This window comes from Miniopterus natalensis, chromosome 11, assembly GCF_054644295.1.
Source record: "Miniopterus natalensis isolate mMinNat1 chromosome 11, mMinNat1.hap1, whole genome shotgun sequence".
In the NCBI taxonomy this organism is placed as follows: domain Eukaryota; kingdom Metazoa; phylum Chordata; class Mammalia; order Chiroptera; family Miniopteridae; genus Miniopterus; species Miniopterus natalensis.
In genome coordinates, this window is record NC_142091.1 from 12,309,163 (window position 1) to 12,331,348 (window position 22,186).

The window sequence follows — 22,186 nt, forward strand, 5'->3', positions numbered from 1 at the left end:
GGAATTTTATGAGGAAAAGAAATAGGAGGAAAAAAAACAAAGACACAAAATACGTATAAGACAAAGGAGAATTAGGCTTAACTAGAACAGACTAAGCTGGATTGAGGTAGGAGAGAAAAAAGGTCAGAAGAGCATAAATTAAATATGATTCAGTAATGGAATGAAGTTAGTAAATAAGCTAACGTGACCTGGGGATGTGTTTACAGGAGCATGATTTCATAAGCCAGGAGAGTAGTCTTTTTCTGCCACTACATTCAGCATTGATCAGGCTTTTATGAGAGCAGTGTCCTGTTTTGGTCTCTGCACTTGGCTTTAAGGTATACAGACAGCCTTTCAGCAAGAGTCACACACATCATTAGCCCACTCAAACATGTAGTAATCTGCCAAAATTCCCAGCCCTGTAAATGAAAGTTGGAAACATTCTAATGCCCTAAGACAACTCTGCTCATTTTCTCTTGTTATGAGCTTTATACAGCCATCTCAGGCCATAACTTAGAGTTACACCCAGGCACAAAAACAGTGCAATGGAACTGGTTCTCATCAACACTGGCAGCTGATATACAAACATCACAACCACCAGGCTGGGCCATGACAGGTCCCAGCCATGCCCCCATGTGGACACGGCTAAGCACTGGCACGGGGCTCTGCACAAAGCTTCCGCATGAGGGAAATTCACCAACACAAAACCACAAGCCAGTGCCGAGGGCTACGCCATCAGGCCAAACATAATCTGAGGGAAAGAGAGAAAGGGTTTAGGTGCCTTATGGCCTGTTGTGTTGTTACTTGAGGCTGAACCTTGAGACTCCCCAAGAATCCAGCGCTTAGCCTGGACTGCAGTGGTAAAGAATCTGAAGCCACAGTTACCTGGAGCAGCTGGACTCAGGCGGGGACCTTTGCTGCCCTTCGTACTGCTGCACCAGAGCTCGCACACTCCAGTATGGATTCTCAATCTCCTCGTCCATGCCGCTGTTCCTAAAGTCAGAGGGCACCAGCAAAGGACAAGGTGTCAGTTCTTCAGGTCAACTCAAGGACTGACAGGTGGCCACTCTTGTGAGCACTACAGGGGAAAAAGACAATAAGGCAAAGCCCCTGCCTCAAAGACACTTGTAACCTAGCAGGGAAGACAGACACAAAAGCATGTAATTTCACCAATCTTTGCAATGCCTTGGGGTCATGCTTAGCAGACACACGACCCAAAGAGTTTCCTGCCATGACTCTAGGACAGCTCGGTCTTCAAGATTCATCCAGGGAGAGACTCACCCAGATGAATGGAACATGGCTTCCACATATCTCCCAGTGAAGAAAAAACACTCTGTGCCAAAGGCATATATTTAAAATTCTGGTACCAGAGAAAAAATGTATCTATATCATTCCTTTACTTTGTGCTGACTGCAAACAGCTTTCTAAAAGAAAGGGCTTTTCTCCTTCTAGGTGCCCTCTCCAGCCTCCACCCCATGCTCTCTTCTGCAACGTGGAGCTGTTTAGGTGATATTTTCACCTACTGCACAGCAGCATTTAAGGGAAGAAATATCAAAGACAGTCCAGTTCCCATCCCCAGATTTCTACCCTTACCTCTGTCTGTATCGAAAGACGTCCCTTCCTGACCGTGACATGTCATGACACACATCAGCCAGAGCGGCAGCTGCTCCCTGGGCCATGGCAGTGGCACAGTGTGGCTGGTGACTCTGCAGAGGGGCTCTGAAGTCCCGTCCTTGGCTTATTGTCCTGCTGGAGCCGGGTTTGAAGTGAGCTGCCAAGGCGAGGACCAGCCTCATGATAGACTTCAGGTTTCCTTCCACGATATCTGAGGGACCGAACAGACAGAGAGGTCCTCAGAGGGAGGCAGAGAGCTGAGGACTCATTCCCTCAATTTGTACTTGCTGGTGATGCAGGTGAACGAGGCAGTCAAGGTCTCTGTCCCCACAAAGCCATGTTCAACAGAGACACACAAGATTTAAAAGCAATTACAATAAAGTACAGTAACACGCTATGATAGAAGTACAGGAGTCTTTGGGGGCTCAAAGTAGAGGCATCATGTCTAGTCTAGAGGGCTCAGGGATTCCCAGAGGAAGTGAGTTCTAAACCGAGACTGGATTGATGAATAGTGGTCCATCAGACGAGGAAAGAGAGGAAAAGATCATCCCAAGAAGAGGGAGCAGCAAGCATGAAGGTCTAGAGGTGAAACCATGACATACTAGAGCCGCACTGTCTGGTGTGGGAGCAGCTGGCCACACTTAGCACTTAAAGGTGGCTTATAGCCTAAACTGAAAATGTACGCTAAGTGTGGTACTTACTTAGCACACTCACCAAAAAAAGAGAATGAAAAATGCCTCCTTAGGTGCAGTACAAAAAACAGAATAGAAAGAAAATATCTCATTAACAGTTTTTTATATTGATTACATATTGAAATAATATTTTGAATATATTGAGTTAAATAAATTTATTATTTAAATTAGTGTCATGCTTTTTTATTTTGACGTGGCTATTGGAAACATTTACGTTACATGTGTGACTGACTCACAGCGTACTTCTATGGCACAGCTCTGCGGCGGAGGAGCTGGAAGAAGTCAGCATAGCTCTAGCTCAGAGTGCAGCAGGAGAGGGTGAGAGATGAGGGATGAATCAGGGGTCAGGTCGGGGGGGCATGAGAAGCCATAGGAAGGACTTTGGATCTTATCCTAAGGACCCTCGAATGCAGAGGACTACACAAGCCTGTGTACTTGTAGAAGGCTCATTCTGGCGGCAATGTGGAGAGCAGATGAGGGGAGGGCAAAATTCAATGCAGCGGGACTAATCGGGAAGCCAGGTAAAAGAGCACAATGTCCTGAGTGGCAGTGTTCCCTCAAAATAGCTGACTTTAATGGGCCAGATCCCCAAGCCCACTTCTCATGGGGACCAGATGAGAGAGATTTTCCCTTCTAAATTTGCCCTAGAAAAAAAGAGAAATGCAGGCAGAAAAAAAATGTGGTAGGTCTGGTGAAAATTAATGTAAGGAAATGGGTAAAAGTCTAATTTTTTTAGTTTCATAGCCTTTTAAAGATGCAATGTTTTGCATCTTTATTGATTGACGCCTTCTACAGGGTGCTCTCAATGGTCAGCATCTGCCCTACCTGAACAACCCCAACACAGAGAACATCAATAATCCAACCTGAGAGGAGTGATCCCTCCTGCCCCCATTCTCACCAGAGCCACAGGTAACCAGGCCCAGAAACTGACGCTGAAACAGAACCGGATTACAGTCAATTCTAGAGAAATGGCGAGGGCACTAGGGAGCCTGTGCAGTCTGAGGACACCTACCCCCTTTCTTCCTGGCAGCCTGGGCTCAAAATGGACTGAGAAGTGTCCCCTCCTGGCCATGTGGCTACAGAAGAGGGCATGTGCAGAGGTCACACAGCCCCTTTCATCCTACTAGAAATGTTCTGTGAGGTAAAAAACAAAACAAAACTAGAAAATATTTTCTGTCTGGAAAACTGGATGGAAAAAAAATGTAGGCTATTATTATTTGAAATAATTCTTGGTCATGAAACCCTAGGAACTTGAAAAACATAATCTATCCTCAATTTTGATAACTTAAAAGAGACATTCTAAAATTAATATCCCAATTTTGTAATTTCTTCTCTATTAATTGCTCCACACACAGTCAAGTGAACCTTTATTCAATTAAAATGAATAGAGAATCTCTATCTTCACCCAGGTTTCCAAAGCAGTCAAATTCTGATAATCACTCTGTCCCAAGAACTTTCTTTTGGGAAAATGCCATGAGGTCAAGGGCCTAATCCTACTCCTATCTGTCAGAACCCTCAGCTATACAACCGAGCAATTACCAGCTGCGGATGAGCGAGCTGGTCCACCAAGAGCGTGAAGAAGCACTGACCTTTCGCTGAAGTCTGGTGCATACGGATCTTTTTGGAGGCCACGAACTGTAGCACCTTCTCCACATTACTCTTCATCTCCTGTTGGTTTCTAGGACTCAGCTGTACCCCACTCAGCTTTTCTCCTGCTGTTAGAAGACAGAAAATACATGAAGTTATAGGGAGAAATAGTATTAAAGTCTCATACAGCCAGACACAGAGAAAGGGAATATTTGATGTAAAGAGTAAGATTATATATAAATATGCAAGTGAGTTAAGCCTCGGTGTTTGTAACTTGGATGGGGAATAGGGAAATGAAAGTCTTTTGGATGGCCTGCAAATTTTTAAATCTATTCCCAGGGGTCTGTGAAGTTACTGTGTATACATTTATTCAACAAATATTCATCGATCACCCACTGTGGGTTAGGCACTGTTCTGGGCATCAGAGAAACATCAGTGGACAAGGCAAAGACCCTTCCAAAACAAAGAATAAGAGTTTGTATCTGTAGCGATGGCAGCTGACCCAGTTAACGAGGAAACGTTTAATGTCAGGTAGTGACAGGGACTACACAGACAGGAGCTACTGCCACAGGAAAAATCGGAATTGCGATCATGGCCTCTCTGATAATACATTTGAGCAGAGACTTGAATAAAGTAAAAGATGGTAAGATTTGAGGAAGAAGCATTTCAGATTGAGAAGCTACAGGTACAAAGCCCAAGGCAGAAATGAGCTCAGCTTACCTGAGGAATAGCAACAAGGCCAGTGTGGCTGGAGTGGGAAGAGAGGGGAGCTGAGTCCTAGGAGAGGGTAGAGAGGTAAGGCCAGGTCACGTAAGGCTCCTTGGACCAGAGTAAAGAGCCTGAATTTCATTCTAAGTATAATGGGCAGCCAATGGGGAGTTTGAGGCAAGGGAGTTACGTGTTCTGGTGTTTAAGAGTTGACTCTGAGTAGACATAGATTATGCAGAAAGGAAACAAGATTAGTTAGAAAGAAAATGAAAATAGCCAAGGCAAGAGGTAATGATGGTTTCGGCTAGTGTGGAAGAGGCTGCCAGGTGAAAAGTCAGATATTGGGTAAATGTTTAATGTAAAGCAGAGTGCCCAGTGAAGGACTGGATCTGATGCATGAGGAAAAGAGAATAATTAAGGAAAACTTCGAGGCGTTCTGCTTGAAGAGCGGGGCAACCGGTGCTGTGCTCTGTTACTCAGATGCGGGGACCTGGAGGTAAGGGACGAGCAGGGAGCAGGACACCAAAAGCTGTGCTAAGGACGCGGGCAGCTGGGGTTGTTTTGGACAAGCAGGCAGAGGCCGAATGGGGAGCGGGCACTCATGTCTAGAACTCGAGGAGAAGGTCAGGACTCGAGCTACACTGCGTATTGGAAAGAGGCCACTTAGGGATGGATGATTTCGAGGGCTAAGGACTGACGCTGGGGACTTCAACATTCAGAAGTTAGGAAGGAGAAAGCCAGAGAGCGAACAGGGAGCCGGCGAGGAAGGGAAAGCGAAGTCCTCGGGCTCCCGGGAACCAGGCGGAGAAGGCGCTCGCCTTTCTGGTTCGTTGCCGGTTTCTTTTGCGGTGCAGCAGTGGTTCTGTCTGATGTGGTCCCATTCATCCCGATGGCTGACTGGATAAGGAACGTGCAGCATATAGTCAATGGAATTCTACTCCTCCATAAAAAGGGGGAAATACTGCCACATGTAACACGGGGGGATCTTCAGAGTATCACGCTAAGTGGAAGAGTAAGTCAGAAGGAAAAGGGCAAGGATCGTACGATTTCACTTGTATGTGGGATATGAAACAGAAAGCAACAAACAGGCAAAACAAACTCATAGACACAGACGAAGGCATGGTGGCCGCCAGAGGGGAGGAGGGATGGCAGGAAGAAGATGGGGCGAAGGGGGTCAAACGTGTGCTAACACAAGGAGACTAGACTTCAGGTGGTGGGCACACAATAGAGTGCACTGCCGTCGTATTATAAAGATGTATACTTTAACCAGTGTCACCCCAAAAAACTTTTAAAAATGTGTTTGCAGGAGGAGGGAATGATCAACTGTGTGAAGTTCTCTTACGATGAATCAAATGAGGACTGAGGCTGGCCACGGGATTTCACAAGGCCGAAGTTGTGACCTTGAGGAAAGCAGTTTTGGTAGAACAGTGGTATGAAAAGCCTAATGAGGGCGGGTTAGAGAATCAGCGGGGAAAGGAAGTGAATTCAGTGGGTTTTTCTAGAACGCAAAGTCACAACAGAATGTCACCAAAAAAACTTGGGTTTTGGGCAAACAAGAACACATATTCATATTGCTTGTATATGCACAGAATATCTCTGGAAGGAAATGCAGAAAGAACAGGAAGTTGGCAGAGGGACACAGGTAGAAAAAGGCTTTTGACTTTATATCCTTTTATGCCTTCTGGATTTTTTACCTGATTATATTTTCAAGTATAAACTATTAAAATAAGTGAAAAATTAAATGTTTAGAGTGAGCTTGGAATCAAAGCAGATCGAGGTTTGTACCACTGCTCTGCCACTTAGTTATGTGACTTTGTAAAGCTGCTTAGCCTTTTTAAACCTCATAAAATAAGTAAGATAATGGCACTCACATCCTACCCATGTCATACATGAATCAAAGTAGCATGCTTAGCACAATGCTTGGTATAGTCTAAGTTCTCAATGAATTTATTTATTTTTATAAATCCTCTCTTTTAAGCTTGTTTCCTGAAAATGGGGATACTACTAGCTGTTTCTCAAGGGTTGATGATTAAGTGAAATTAAATTAAATGAGATAGAAAGTACTCAACAAATGGCAGCTTCTACTACTATTACCATTGTTATCATCATGATCAGTGAATACTCTGATGAGTCCAGGAGCTGTGCCAGTGAGGGAGAGGCTGCCTGCAGCAGACTGGGCTTCTTTACCACCACTGTGAACCCCGCATCCCTCAAGGGCTCTAAGTGAGGTCAGCTGACTAATAGCACAATCAGCACTCGAGTATCATGTGCCCAGCACTTGGGTAGGAGATGTGGAAGCAGAAAGGAAAATTATACTGTACCTGCTCCTAAAGAGCTCAGTGTACACAGGAGAAATAGGTAAATAATTACCATTAGGAGAATGGAAATAAAATAATAACAGAGCTACGTACAAATGCTATGGAAATAAGGATATGAGCAGCAACAACTCCAGAGCTTCAAAAGGACAAGCCCTTTCATGAAGCATTATGGTAGTGAGTACCTTAGAGGGGTCCTTTTGCCAGGCTACTACTTCCTTTTCCAGCCTCGGTTCATATATCAATTCTTTTTTTTTCTTTTCTTTTTTTAAATATATCTTTATTGATTTCAGAGAGAGGAAAGGAAAGGGAGAGACAGAGATAGAAACATCAATGATGAGAGAGTCATGGATCGAGCCCACAACCCGGACATGTGCCCTGACCGGGAATTGAACCCCAATCGCCTGGATCCTAGGTCGACGCTCAACCGCTGAGCCACACCCGGCCTGGCCATATATCAATTCTTTTGACAAGCTACTCCTGAACCCCTAAAACTGGGCTGGGTGACCCCCCGGCCATGTGCTCCTGTCTGTAGTTACCCATCACAGTACTAAGTACATTAGTGGCAATGTATTCACTTTCCAGTCTTTCTAATTAGATTTGGGGGGGCGGGCTCTTCAGAGCTTAGACTGTGCTCATCATCATATTCCCAAAGCATAATACAGTACCTGGCCCACAGTGTTGATTGACTAATAAATGAATTAACCTTGGGAAAGTAGATTCTAAGTCTTCTCTACTTCCAGTGCCATGTATTTTAAAGAAGAACCAATCTGTTCTGAAGGGCACATGAAAGATAAAGAAGGCCATGTTCTGATTTATATCAGCACCAGAGTCCAGGGCCAACTGACCAACGATCTCGATGAGATACGCCAGGACCACGCCATCCCGAAGGTCCTGTCGCAGGTCCTGCACTGGCTTCACCGCCGGCCTCTTCTTCAGCTGCGCATTCACCCAGGCCACATACGCCTGCAGCTGCTGCTGGAAAATGAAGGGTGGAAATAAGGGAAAGGTTGCCTACTATTCTTAACCTCTGCCCTGTACATCTAAGGCAGTGTCAGATACGGAGCTATGGAGGGCAATCCATATCCATGGGTAGGTGGAGGTTTTAAGGAAAGAAAGATGGTCAGATATATAGCATATTCTAAAATTCTCCAGCTTTGTGCTGGTCTCCAAGGATCAACTAACCTGACCTGGGTGGCAGTGTAAACACAAATAAGCGAACAAGTGTGCCAAGGACCAGGACGCCTGTTTCCCTTGAGTTTTGCTCTGTTGACCAGAGATGAGGGCCGGGCCCAGAACCACAGCCAGTTTTCGCTGAAATCACTGCCGTCAGCAACCCATCATGCTTCTCAGAACAATCATTCATGTCCCATATGCACACTGGCCGGTGATGGTCGTAAGAACTGATGTTGGGGATCAGGAGAAAACAGGAAACCAAGCTCAGAACCATCTCTCCCACAGTTGCTTTATTCACAATGAGACTAACTGAAATCATCTCACACTCAACCTCAGCTTTATTCTCCTGAGCCCACAATCCTGGGATTGCTACAAAGTGAGTTTTAATTCGTGCTTTGTATTGTCAAAGAGGATCTAGTCACCCAAAACCTGCACGAAGAAGGGAAAAGAAAGCCTATGGTAAGCAGTGTTCCTGCGGACTAGGGAAAGACGGGGGGGGGGGGGGGGGGGGGGGGCACTTTCATTTATTTCCAAAGCTAGGGCCCAGTATCCTCAGAAGCCTGTTAGGCCCAAGTAGGGACACATAACTCATCCCAAGCCTCAGATAACCTACATATTCCACTTGTCCCTTACACAGAGCTTGTATGGGGGTGTTTATTCTGATTATTTGGTCTGAAGATGGGCACTAAATATCAAAACGCACACGAATAATGTCATACTACAGGCAGCAGTGCCATCTGGTTTCTGTACAAGCCCAAGACCCTGAACCTAAAAATTAAGTTTAAGGGCTAACAGTATTAAATTATAATTTGGTTAAAGTACAGTTGATTTCTAAGCCCCAAGTACTTCCTTAATAAAGTGATGGTGGCAATTACTCACTGGTGGCTTCCTAAGCTTAAATTAAATCTTTCTTATTTTCTCTATGTTCATTTGTGGGAATAAATAAAGTCCTTTGGAAGACAATACTAAGGCAACAATCAATCAGCTACTGACAAATTGTAGGAAGTGCTGTCATCAGCAGGAGGTGGGGAAAGGAATCTAATATTTATTGAGTACCTACCATGAACTAAAAGTTATTTGTGTTTTATACATGTTTTAATGAGCTAATGAATATACCTGGAACAGGGCTGCCACACACTTTATGCTTACTTAATAGTCATTCCTATTTTCATTATTACATCACTTAATTCAATTACCACAAAAGCACTGAAGGGTCAGTATCATCTCCAGGCTACGGATGAGGTTCAGAGAGATTATATAACTTCTCCAATGTCCCCATAGCTAGGCCACAGTAGACCTGGTACTGAAACTCACTAAATGTGGTCCAAGCATTTACCCAGGGCCCGTTGCTATCCAACATTCCATAGAATAGAGGTGGGGGCACCTTCTGCCTAATATGGGCTCAGACTTTCGCCCAAGGTCTGCTCCCACTCTACTCTGGGAAGGAGTTAAGACCAGAAAAGGCATTAAGAGCAACAGCTGGGATCTGATTACCTGACTGATGTATAAAACCCCTAACTAATCTCTCTGTAACAAATATCACACTCAACCCGCTATCCACACATTCCTGCTTAAAATCCTTCACTGGCTTGTCATTATCAAGATAAAACCCAAAGATGCAACTCCTTAGCTGCATGTACGTGTGTCATGTGCTCGCCTTTGCCTCTTCTCCAGCTCCATCACTACTCTCCCATATGCCCCCACCCCCATGCTTCAGCTCATCCAAACCATGTGCAGTGCCCCAAATCCACCCTGCTTTCCAGCCACTCCACCTCCCCCTGCCCCTGCCTGCCAGCTCCTTTTAAGTGTCAGCTCAAGCAGCGCCTTTTCCAGAAAGCCTTCCCTGACCCTCTGCACACCTCAGACAACGACTGCCTTGAGGGCGTCCTGTGAAACAATCAATTCAGCAATAATTTGAGCACAGGCACTGTACTAAGTTATGGGGTCACAAAGAGCCTTATGTCTCTAAGAAGCTTGCAGGGGGAAAAAAGGAAAGAAAGGAAGAGAAGGAGAAGCTTGCAGGCTAGTAGAAACAAGTGCTATGACGGGGGTACATAGGGTCCCAGGAGAGTATTAGCATAACCTGAAGCCCACACTGGGGGGGGGGGGGGCTGAAGGAGGAAAGGAGGCAAGATCCAAGGACAGTGAGCCCGAAGGAGCTCAGGTATGAACTATGCTGTATGCACGGAGTTACAACAGTTCAGGATTATTGGGCTCAGAGTAACAGGTGCTCAACAAATATTTGAGTCAGTGAATCGCTTGTTGGATTTCATCAGGCCAAAACTTAAAATAATCGCAAAAGTTAATTGATTATGTGTGGGCAGACAAGAACAAGTAGTTTTCATTAGGCTAAGATAATTTCTACTTAAGTAATCATAGCCTTTTTTTGGCCTTGAATAGAAGTCGTCTCCGATGCAGAATTGATTAGAGGTCCCTAACAGCACCTTTCATGCATGCACATTAATCACAGCGCTGGTCTTCCAACAAGAGGATTCTACAGCATAAATTATAATAACAGTCACCACTTTTATGAACAGCTATCCTGTGTGAAGAACTATGCTAGGTTACCAATTGTCCCACTAATGTCCTTTTTCTGGTCCAGTATCCAATCCAAGATCTCACGCTGCATTTCGTTGTCATGTCTCTTTAGTCTCCTTCAATCTTTGTCCTTCAGGATCTTGACAATTTTTAATATTGGCCCAGTTACTTTGTACAGTGTCCCTCAATTTGGGTTTGTCTGAAGTTTCCTAATGATTAAATTCAGGTTGTGGATTTTTGGCAAGAAAACCACAGAAGTCATACTGTGCTCTTAGTGCATTATATCAAAAGGCGCATGATGCCAGTGCATCTTATTACTGATGAAGTGAACTGTGATCACTTGGTTAAGGTGGTGTCTGCCAGGTTTCTCTACTTGAAGGTGACATTTTCCCCTTTGCAGTTAGTATCTTGTGGGAAAATGCTTTAAGACTATAAAAATATCCTTTTGGTCATTATCACTTTACCTATCCATTTTAAATTTAACATCCACTGATTTTTCTTTCCTGCAACAATTATTATTATGGTGTTTCCCAAATTATTTCCTAATCATCATTCCTTCTACAGTTATTAATTGGAATTTATGATATGAGAAAGAACTCTCCCCTTCCCTCCATTTATTTATTTATATCTGTATGGGCTCATGGGTATTTATTTTATTTTCATTTATTATATTAATCCATTACTATCATTACTTTGTTGCTCAAGTTGTTCAGATGTGGCCACGGGGACAAATGTTGGTTCCCGTACCCTTTTCACATGCCCCAGTCATTTTTTTTAACTGTGATAAAAAGCACGTAACAAAATTTACCATCTTAACTATTCTTAAGTGTACAGTTCAGTAGTGTTAAGTGTATTAACACTGTTGTGCAACAAATCTACAAATCTTTTCCATATTGCAAAACTGAAACTCCACACCCGTTAAACTATATCTCCACATTTTCTCCCTCATGTCAACCCCTGCCAACCATTCTAATTTCTGTTTCCATGAATTTGACTTCTTTAGACAACTTAGATAAGTGGAATCAGACAGTATTTGTCTTTTTTGTGACTGGTTTATTTCATTTAGCATGATGTCAAGGTTCATCCGTGGTGTAGTTTGTAACAGGACTTCCTTCCTTTTTAAGGCTGATTAATATTCGATTGTATGTTGATACCACATTTGTTTATCCAGTCATCTGTTGATGAACACTTAGGTCTCTCCCATCGCTTGGCTATTGTGAAAATGTTGCTGCAAACACAGGTGTGCACATATCTCTTTAAGATCCTACTTTCAAGCCTTTTGGATATATAGACCCAGAAGTAGGGTACTGGATCAGATGGCCCAATCTCTTTTTGAGCACTTCCTTACTTTCTGGTATCAGAAGATATTCCAGATTCCTCATCTTGTATTTTCCTTGCCCAGCTCTGGAATCAGCTATTTCTCAAACGAACGCTGGTTCGTTTTTTGGAGAATAGTTTTTAGAAACCAAAATTTGGGAATGACGTGTGTGCTTTGCTACTGGGTAACATTCTTGGCCTTCTCAGTAGTCATGTAGAAAATATATGTATGTGTACACACATATCTATATCTACTTATCTTAATAGATGGACAGAGACGCACCACGAATTATACCATAAATTATACTGATCCCTCCTCCAACCCAACACCATAGGGTTCACTCTTTCCTTTCCCTGTTGCTTATTTGTAACTCTTTTCACCCACAGAAACCTCTTACTATCCACAGTATAGATACTAATATTTTCTCAACCCTATAAAACTCATAAAATCATGTCAGACTTCCTAATCCATAACCTGGGGAAAAACATTCACTAACCATAATACAATGTTTATATATAGTACGTTTTGTCTTCAGCCTTACAGTACACAGTGAAAATACTGATTCCACAGTGACTCAGGCTAGTTTGTTCCTTCTCTACCCCCTTCAGGGCGGTTGTGATTCATCTGTAGTACATTTAGATTCATTTCTTACTATTTGTAGTCTATTTGGGGCTCTCTCCAACATTTAGGTTGATTTTTTTTTTTTTAATCTTTATTGTTGAGAGTATTACAGGTGTCCCATTTTTCCCCCCAATTGATCCCCTCCACTTCCCTCCCACCCCCTTCCCAGGCCTTCACCCCGTTAACTTCCTTGGTTAATCTCTTCCCACCCTCCACCCCCCTTCCCTCTTTCCTCTGAAATATGATCGTCTCTTGCATGAGTCAATGTCTCTGGATCTATTTAGTTCGTCAGATTCTTTTGTTCATTAGCTTCTTCTTAAAGAAGACCCTACAACTTTTCCTCTAGTGCTGGCCTGGTGGTGATGAACTCCTTTAGCTTTTTCTTATCTGTGAAGCTCTTTATTTGACCTTCAATTCTAAATGATAGCTTTGCTGGGTAGAGCAATCTTGGTTGTAGTTCCATGCTTTTCATCACTTTGAATATTTCTTGCCATTCCCTTCTGGCCTGCGAAGTTTCTTTTGAGAAATCAGCTGACAGTCGTATGGGTGCTCCCTTGTAGGTAACTAACTGCTTTTCTCTTGCTGTTTTTAAGATTCTCTCTTTGTCTTGAAACTTTGGCATTTTAATTATGATGTGTCTTGCTGTGGGTCTCTTTGGGTTCCTCTTGTTTGGGACCCTCTGTGCTTCCTGGACTTGTAAGTCGATTTCTTTCCCCGGGTAGGGGAAGTTTTCTGTAATTATTTTTTCAAATAGGTTTTCAATTCCTTGGTCTCTTTCTTCTGATTCTGGCACCCCAATAATACAAATGTTGGGCCTCTTGAAGTTGACCCTGAGGCTCCTTATACTATTTTCGTATTTCTGGATTCTTTTTTCTTTTTGCTCTTCTGGATGGGTGTTTTTGTTTCCTCATGTTCCAAATTGCTGATTTGATTCTCAGCGTCCTCTACTCTACTGTTGATTCCATGTAAATTATTCTTCATTTCAGTTCCTGTAGCCTTCTTTTCAAATTGGTACTTTATTATGTTATCGATTTTCTCAGTTGTTTCCCTAATAGTCTGCTTAAACATCCTTATAAACAGAATTCTGAACTCTGTTTCACTTAGTTCCTCTTCTAGAGATTTCTTCCGTTCTTTCCTTTGTGACGTTTCTTTGCCTCCGCATTTTGGCTGCTTCCAGGTGTTTGTTTCTATGTATAAGGTAGAGCTGCTGTGTCTCCTGGAATTTGTAGAGTGGTTTTGTGTAGTAGGTGTCCTGTAGGATCCAGTGGCTCAGCCTCCCCAGTCACCTGAGCTGGGCCTTCTAGGTGCTCCCCTGTGTGGGCTGTGTGCACTGTCCTGTTGTAGTTGAGCCTTGGTTGCTGTTGGCATCACTGGGAGGAACTGACCCCCAGGCCAATCACCTGTGAGGACCAGCAGCAACTACAGCCAGAGAGCTGCTATGCTGGAGACACCCCTATGGATCAGGATTTACTTCAGTGGAGTTTTGGTGTTCACCAAGTGCACCCCTTGAGGGTCACTCGCGGATGTGGAAGGGTTGCAATCCAGCGTGGTTGAGTCTGACCACCAGGTGCACTGTCTCTGGGGCCTCCAGGGAGGTGCAAAGTCAGCCTGGGCCAGTGCCTTATCCAGGGCCACCCAGCATGAGCTACACAGCAAAGCATAGTTGGCTGCTACTTGTGTGCTGGGCTTTGCGTTGTCCAGGAGAGGCCACGCTATGAGCCAGTGCAGCTGCCGCTAGTGCCAGGCCTGGGGCCACTTATCAAGCCCTATGGGGCCCGCTGCTGCTTGTTTGAGAGATTTTAGGAAAGTCCTAAGCATGAGGCTCGAAAGGCCACTTGCACAGCAAAGCCCCTGGAAATGGCCTGGATGAGCGGCAGGTGGGGAGGGGCGGGGCCTCCGGGAATCACGGGGCGGGGCCAAAGGTGAGAGTCAGATGCTGGCGATTCAAACATGGCGCCTGCCTGCCGGCTGTGTGCGGGGAGGGCTTGCCAAAGGAGCAATGGCCTCCGCCAGCTCTTCTACCTGGGAGAAAGCTGCCCCTCCAGCTCTCACCCCAATTCCAGGCAGGTTAGTTCCTCCCAAGTGTCCCGGGTCCTTTCAGGTTGCTGCCCGGCGCTGGGTTCGAGGGAGCGTCCAAGTGAGTCTGTGCCGGGCCCTTTAAGAGGAGCTGCTGGGGCTCCCGCAGCCTCCGCGACCCTCAGGGACAGTCCTTGCTGGTTTCACAGCCCAAAGTTGTGAGGACGTCTCCCCATCCCTGGAGCCCTGAGCTGGGGGCCTGCTGTGGGGCTGGGACCCCTCACTCCTCCAGGAAACCCCCACAGCCGAGATTCCCTCCAGGGTTTCAACTGGGGCACCAGGTGTGGGCCCGCAGCGCATCTCCGATTCAGTCCCGATCCGCCCTGGTCTGCGCCCCTCCTGCTGGTCTCGGTGCTTCTTCAGCTCCCTGGTTGCGGGGCTTCTGTTCAGCCAGATCTCAGGAGGCTCTGAGTGAGGGTGGTTCTGTATTTTAGTTGTCATTTTGATGTGGTTGCGGGAGGCGGCGGGTGCAGCTGTTACCTACGCCGCCATCTTATTTCTCCTCCTAGGTTGATTTTAATTATTTGGGAGGTGAAACATCATTCTAGAAGTCAGAGGATACAAAACCATATTCAGAAAAGTGTCATTCCCCCAGCTTTCTTTCTACTCCACACCTTTCTCTCTATTCTTTCCAGCCCACTGCTAACCATTCCTGAAGGTAACCAATCTCATTAGTTCCAGTTTATCTAGAAAAAAATGCATCTTTTATTTCCTTTTCCTTATGTGAAAAATAGCATAGTATTGACTTCTTTTTGCACTTGGACTTTTCACTTCCCTCCACTTAATACATTCTGGAAATCACTCTATATTGGTTTAGAGACGTTCCTTATTCATTTTCGCAGACACATATTCCATTATGTAGAATACCATAGCTTATTCAACCTTTCTCCTATATATGAGCATTTAGGTTTTTTCCAATATTATACAATTACAAGCAATACTGTAATGAGTAACCATACGCATGTGTATTTTCATGTTGATGAAGGTCTAATCTTCAGGGTAGATTCCAAGAAGTGGGATTGCTGGGTTAAAAGGCGAGTAAGTATATGATATGATTAGATATTGCCAAATTCCCTGCCAAAAGGGCTGTATTCATTTGCATCCCCATCAGTAACGCACTGCACCACGCTTTCCCACTGACTTGCCAACAGAGTATGTTGTCATACTTTTTAATTCTTGCCAATGTGAGAGATGAGAAATTGTATCGTAGTCTTGTTTTAATTTTCATTTCTTCATGAGTTTGAACCTCTTTATGTACCATTTTGAATCATTTTATATCTTATATCTTTTTTCATATTTATGTGAATTCTGTTCATGTTGTTTTCCCATTTTTCTATAAAAAGTTTTGGTCCTTTGTCCCTCCATTTCTAAGAATTTTTTTAAAAATATATCTTGCCCGGCCAGGCATGGCTCAGCGGTTGAGTGTCGACCTAGGATCCAGGTGATTGGGGTTCGATTCCCGGTCAGGGCACATGCCCGGGTTGTGGGCTGCAGCCGATCAATGACTCTCTCATCATTGATGTTTCTCTCTCTCTCTCCCTCTCCTTTCTTCTCTCTGAAATCAATAAAGATATATTTAAAAAAACAAAAATTAAAAAATTAAAATATATCTTTATGAATATCAGGGAGAGAAAGGGAGAGAGAGTCATCACTGATCAGAATGATGGAAACATCAATGATGAGAGAGTCATTGATCAGCTGCCTCCTGTATGCCCCCGCCTAGGGATCTAGCCTGCAACCCAGGCATGTGCCCTGACCAGGAATCAAACCGTGATCACCTGGATCCTAGGTTGCTGCTCAACCGCTGAGCCACCCTCAGCTGGGCCTAAGAATTCTTTCCACAGGGTGGGGCAAAAGTAGGTTTACAGTTGTTCATATGGAAACTAATACAATAATTAATAAATAATAATACAAGAGTTAACTCTGTGTTTCACATACTCACAACTGGAAGCCTATTTCTGCCCCACCGTGTATTAGGAATGTTACCCTTTTGTCTCTGATATGTGTTGCAGATGTTTGCGAGTTTGTGAGTGACTTTTGACTTTTTTTTTACAGTGGTTTTTTTGGCCATGAAAAAGGTTTTATTTTTATATAATCACGTTTATTGATATTTTATTGCCTCTGAATTTTGAGTCATGGTTACAAAAGAGATTTCACCTGTGTGTGTTTTTCTAGTTCTTGTATGGTTCCATTCTTTACATTTATTTTTAAAATTATTTTTACACATTCAGTATTTTTATTTCATTTTTCAAGAAATTTACATACCTCCCCACCCTTTCTTTTAAGTTAGTGTGACAGTTTTCCATAATAAACTACTAAAAGAGAAGCTCTGGTCAAGAATGGAATGAAATAGCAAAAAGCGAAGTCCCTCCCTCCCAAAATGAAACCCAATCACTGCTACGTTTAAAAACCACACTTTCACCAATGATATGCAAACAAAACCACAGAGACAACATTTGCAGGGTATGTCTTCAATGTTGTTTTGCGCCTGGCTCCTCACCATCAAATAGCGGAGCTGCTGTGGGGACAGTTTGTCAGTTTGTCATGCTGGATCTGGGCGGCTCTCCGCTTCACATTATCCAAAGGCCCTGGATAGAAGACTCTAAGGTCTTGACATCTCAAATTATCATGGCTCCATTGATGTAAGCAGTGCAAAATTTGTGACGACCTTGCTTGTCCATCTCATAAACAGACACCTGAGTGATGCTATTCTGGTGCAGCATCTCCAAGGCTGTATCGTGGTCCTTGGTCGTGGCCCTCTTGTCCATGTGGTGGAAGCTTCCGCAGCAAACATGTTGTGCTGGCTGCTGTTTTGGAAAGTCAAGCTTGGAGAGCAAAGTCAAGCAGCAGCAGTCATCACAGTTAAAGGGCACTGGGCCGCAGTCATGGCCAGCAGCTGCAATGTTATTCTCCGAAACCAATGACATACTCGGGAGAGCCAGGAACTGTTTTCTGAGTTGAGATCTGCATGCGTTTTGGGGCACTGGGAAGGGACACATGCTGTCATGGCTGGCCCAAGTCAGGTGGCTCTCACTGGCAGAGAAGCTGATGCCATGCACCTGGCCACCAGTGCCACTGCCACCAAACTCTGACATCAACTGAACAGAAGGCATCTTGCTGCCCCAGGATATACGGCTGGTTTTTCACTCACTTATTTAATGTATGCAGAAAACACTCTGTATTTGAAATCACATGATCCTGATGCCAACAAAACATTACTGGGATGCCAATCCAAGCTGAGGACCCTGGAGCAAACTAGCTTTTTAATGTGCCTGCTGACCCTCCAGTCATTTTCAGACTCAAAGTAACAAACAAAAGGGTTATGCTCCACTTCCCACAGCAAACTGGTTCTGTAGTGGGGACCACTTGACAAAAGTGTCTACATGAATTCTCAGGTCACTAGGATTGGCTCCCAGACACCATCTTTCTGACTCTAGACATAGGCACTGAGGTCTGCCTCACAAGTGACAATTCAGTCGCTGTTGGGAGCCCAATCAAAATCTGTGATGTGTCCATTGTGCCCCTTGAGTTCATGAGCTTTTACCCACTGGCTCCCTTTCTTCCTATAGATGTGGATTTCATGATTACTGGGGCTAAGGGCAATCTCGGTATGATCACTGATCCAGGCATGAAGGTGACTGACTCCAGTAAAAACTGGAGAACAAGAACATTATTCTTATTATTTTCAAAGGACAGAAAGTTGAAGTCAGGGCAGTCTGGACCGGCTTGGGGCAGAGGAGAATTTGTGGACTCTGGTCAGTCAATGCAAACAGGCTCTGGTGGGCAGGGCAGGGGTGTGCAGGAAGGACAAAGGCCCATTCACTTCTTTTACATTTAGATCCCTGATCCACTTGGAGTTTGTACTTCTGTATGATGCGAGATATGGATCCAATTTATCTTTTTCCAAATGGCTACCCAGTTGTTCCAGCACCATTTATTAAAAAGTCCCTCCTTTCTCCAGTGATTTGAGATGCCACCTTTAGCATATACTAAATTTCCATAAGTTCTTGGGCCTATATCTGGGCTTTATATTCTACATCACTCGTATATTTGTTTATTCACGCAACAGTACCACAACGTTTTATTTATAGAGGCTTTATAGTACACTTTAATGTCTAATAGGGCCAGTCCCTTCTCTCTGAAAAAATAACTTCAATTTTAGAGTTTCTTTTTTTAATTTATATTTTTATTTAAGTATAGTTGCTATACAACCTTATATTGGTTATATTACTTTCAGGTGTATAATATAGTGATTCGACATTTTATACCTTACAATATGATCACCTCACTAATTTAGTATCATCTGTCACCCTGTAAACTTATCATAATATTATAGACTATATTCCCCTTCTCCTTTTCACACACCCCCCCCACCACCAATAACACCTCTCCTAGTAACCATCCTTTTGGTCTCTGTTTCTGAGTCTGTTTTTGTTTTGTTTCTCTGTTTCATTTTGGTTTTAGATTCCACATATAAGTGAAACCATACATTATTTGTCTTTCTCTGCCTGAATTATTTCACTTAGCAAAATATCCTCTAGATCCATCCATGTTGTCACAAATGGCAAGATTGCATTCTTTTTTATTGCTGTGTAATATTCCACTGTGTGTGTGCACATCTTTATCCATTCATCTATGGATGGACACCTAGGTTGCTTCCATATCTTGGCTATTATAAAAAATGCTGCAGTGAACATAGGAGTACACAGATCTTTTCGAATTAGTATTCTCGTTTTCTTTGGATACATACCCAGAAGTAGAATTGTTGAGTCATACGATACATCTATCATTAGTTTTTTGAGGACTCTCCATACTGTTTTCCATAGGAGCTACACCAGTTTGCAGGCCCACCAACAGCGCACAAGGGTTCCATTTTCTCCACATCTTTGCCAACAGGTTATTTGTTGACTTTTTAAATTTTTTTCGAAATTGATTTTTAGAGAGGGAGGGAGAGAGAGTAACATCAATATGAGAGCCAAACATTGATTGGCTGCCTTCTGCATGCCCTCTACCAGGATTGAGCCCACAATCCGGGCATGTGCTCTAACCAGGAATCGAATTGGCAAGCTTTCAATGCATTGGACGATGCCCAACCAAGCGACAGCAGCCAGGGCTCTTGACTTTTTTATAACAGCCATTCTGACAGGCGTAAGGTGGTATATCTCACTGTGGTTTTGATTTGCATTCCCATGATTAGTGATTGACCAGTGATGTTGAGCATCTTTTCATGTCTGTTGGCCATTTGTATATCTCCTTTGGAGAAATGTCTTTTTATGACTTCTGCTCATTTTTAATTGGATTATTTTTGTTATCAAGTTGTGTGAGTTTCTTATATATTTTGAATATCAACTCCTTATCAGATATAAAATTTGCAAATATTTTCCTGCAGTCAGTAGGTTCCCTTTACTTTTAAGACATATTTTTTAATTGATTTCGGAGAGGAAAGGACAGAGAGAGACAGAAGCATCAATGATGAGAGAGAGTCATTGATTGGCTGCCTCATGCATGCCCCTTGCTGGGGATCAAGCCTGTAACCGGGGCATGTGCTCTGACCGAGAATCGAACCTCAATCTCCTGGGTCATAGGTCAATGCCCAACCACTGAGCTATGCTAGCTGGGCCCCTTTTTGTTTTGTTGAAGGTTTCCTTCACTATGCAGAAGCTTTTTAGTCTAATAGGGCCAGTCCCTTCTCTCTGAAAAAATAACTTCAATTTTAGAGTTTCTTTTTTTAATTTATATTTTTATTTAAGTATAGTTGCTATACAACCTTATATTGGTTATATTACTTTCAGGTGTATAATATAGTGATTCGACATTTTATACCTTATAATATGATCACCTCACTAATTTAGTATCATCTGTCACCCTGTAAACTTATCATAATATAGACTATATTCCCCTTCTCCCATTTGTTTTTTTCTTTTGTTTTCCTTGCTCAAGGGAATCTGTCCACAAAGATGATAAGAATGATGTCAGATAGTTTACTTCCTATGTTTTCTTCTAGGTGTTTTATGGTTTCAGGCCTTGCATTTAAGTCTTTAACCCATTTTGAGTTTACTTTTGGATATGATGTAAGATAGTGGTCCAGTTTCATTTTTTGCATGTATCTGTCCAGTTTTCCCATCACCACTTATTGAAGAGATTGTCATTACTCCTGTGTATATTTTTACTTCCTTTGTCATAGATTAGTTGAAAATATAAGTGAGGGTTTATTACTGGTCTCTCTATTCTGTCCTAGTGATCTATATGTTTGTTTTTGTGCCAGTATCATACTGTTTTAATTATTATAGCTTTGTAGTGTAGTTTGAGATCAGGGAATGTGATACCTCTAACTTTGTTCTTCTTTCTCAAGACTACTTTGGCTATTCAGGGTCTTTTGTGGTTCCATACAAATCTTAGGATTATTTGTTCTAGTTCTGAAAAGAAAATTTTCATTTTCTTAGTTTCTCTTGACAATTCTTGTATGTTTATTTCTCCATATGAACTTTAATATCTATTTATTTAACTTCCCAAAAAAACCTGTTGGAATTCTTATTGGGATTATATTAAATTTATAAATTAATTTAGGGAGAACTATCATCTTTATAATCTTGGATCATCCTATTCAAGAACTGGTGATGTCATTCCATTTGTTCAAATGTGTCTGTGAGGAGTGTTTTAACATTTTCCTCCTATAGGTTTTACACATTTCTTGTTAAATTCATCACTAAGTAGTCAATCTTCTTTATTGTAATTACAAATGAGGTTTTGCTCTACCATTATATTTTCTATAATCCTTTGTATTTCTGTGGTGTCAGATGTCATGTCTACTCTTTCATTTCTGATTTTATTTGGATCCTCTCTCTTTTCTTGATGAGTCTAGTTAAAGGTTTATCACTCTTGTTTATCTTTGCAAAGAACCAGCTCTTGGTTTCATTGATCTTTTGTATTGTTTTTTTTAGAGTCTATTTTGTTTATTTCCACTCTAATCTTTATTACCATTATGTTTTCTGATTGATTCCTTTTTTTGTATATGAAAGCTACTGACTTCAGTATGTTAATTTTATGACCTGTTACCTTATCTTTAATTGTTTGAGTTTTATCAATGATTCTCTGTGGTTTCCATGATTACTATAACATCAACTATAAAAAGAAACAGTTTTACTTCATTATTAAGCCTTATGCCTCTAATCAATTTTTCTAGTCTAACTTCATTGGCTAATACCTCTGGTACAATGTTGAAGTGGACATAGTGGGTATCCTTCCCTTGTTTCTGGCCTTAGAGAAAATACTTGTAAGTTACAGGTTTTAGAACTATATGTAAGTTACTGGCATTAGAACTATTTTATTTTTTTTCTCATGTTAAGAAAGTATTCATCAAGTCTTATTTTCCTGAGTGGTTTTATGAGGAATGGATGTTGAATTTTGAAAGTTTTGTCTGCATTTATGAAGATAATCTTATGATTATTTTCCCTGGCACCTATTAATATGGTACTATATAACATTAATAGATTTTCTAATAATGAACCTACCTTTAATTCTTGGAATTAAACTCACCTGATCATAGTGAATTACATTTTTAA

General features: G+C 42.5%; 1 protein-coding gene and 1 pseudogene across 4 annotated transcripts in view; both read right to left on the reverse strand.

The window, feature by feature from the left end:
• The window catches only part of DIXDC1 (DIX domain containing 1), a 66,866-nt gene that overhangs the window by 31,900 nt on the left and 12,780 nt on the right, over positions 1-22,186 (reverse strand). Inside the window, exons 2-6 of one of the 4 annotated variants that reach the window (XM_087821545.1) lie at positions 7,744-7,870; positions 4,593-4,649; positions 3,875-4,000; positions 1,573-1,804; positions 865-972 (exon numbers count right to left, since the gene is read on the reverse strand). In XM_087821545.1, coding sequence (XP_087677671.1) covers positions 865-972; positions 1,573-1,804; positions 3,875-4,000; positions 4,593-4,649; positions 7,744-7,870 — 650 coding nt within the window. Of the gene's footprint in view, positions 1-860; positions 973-1,572; positions 1,805-3,874; positions 4,001-4,592; positions 4,650-7,743; positions 7,874-22,186 lie in introns of those variants that run through there. The other 3 variants (XM_087821544.1, XM_087821546.1, XM_087821547.1) reach the window with 3 other exon arrangements.
• Positions 17,110-18,310, reverse strand: LOC107531286 (actin-related protein 2/3 complex subunit 1A pseudogene; annotated as a pseudogene).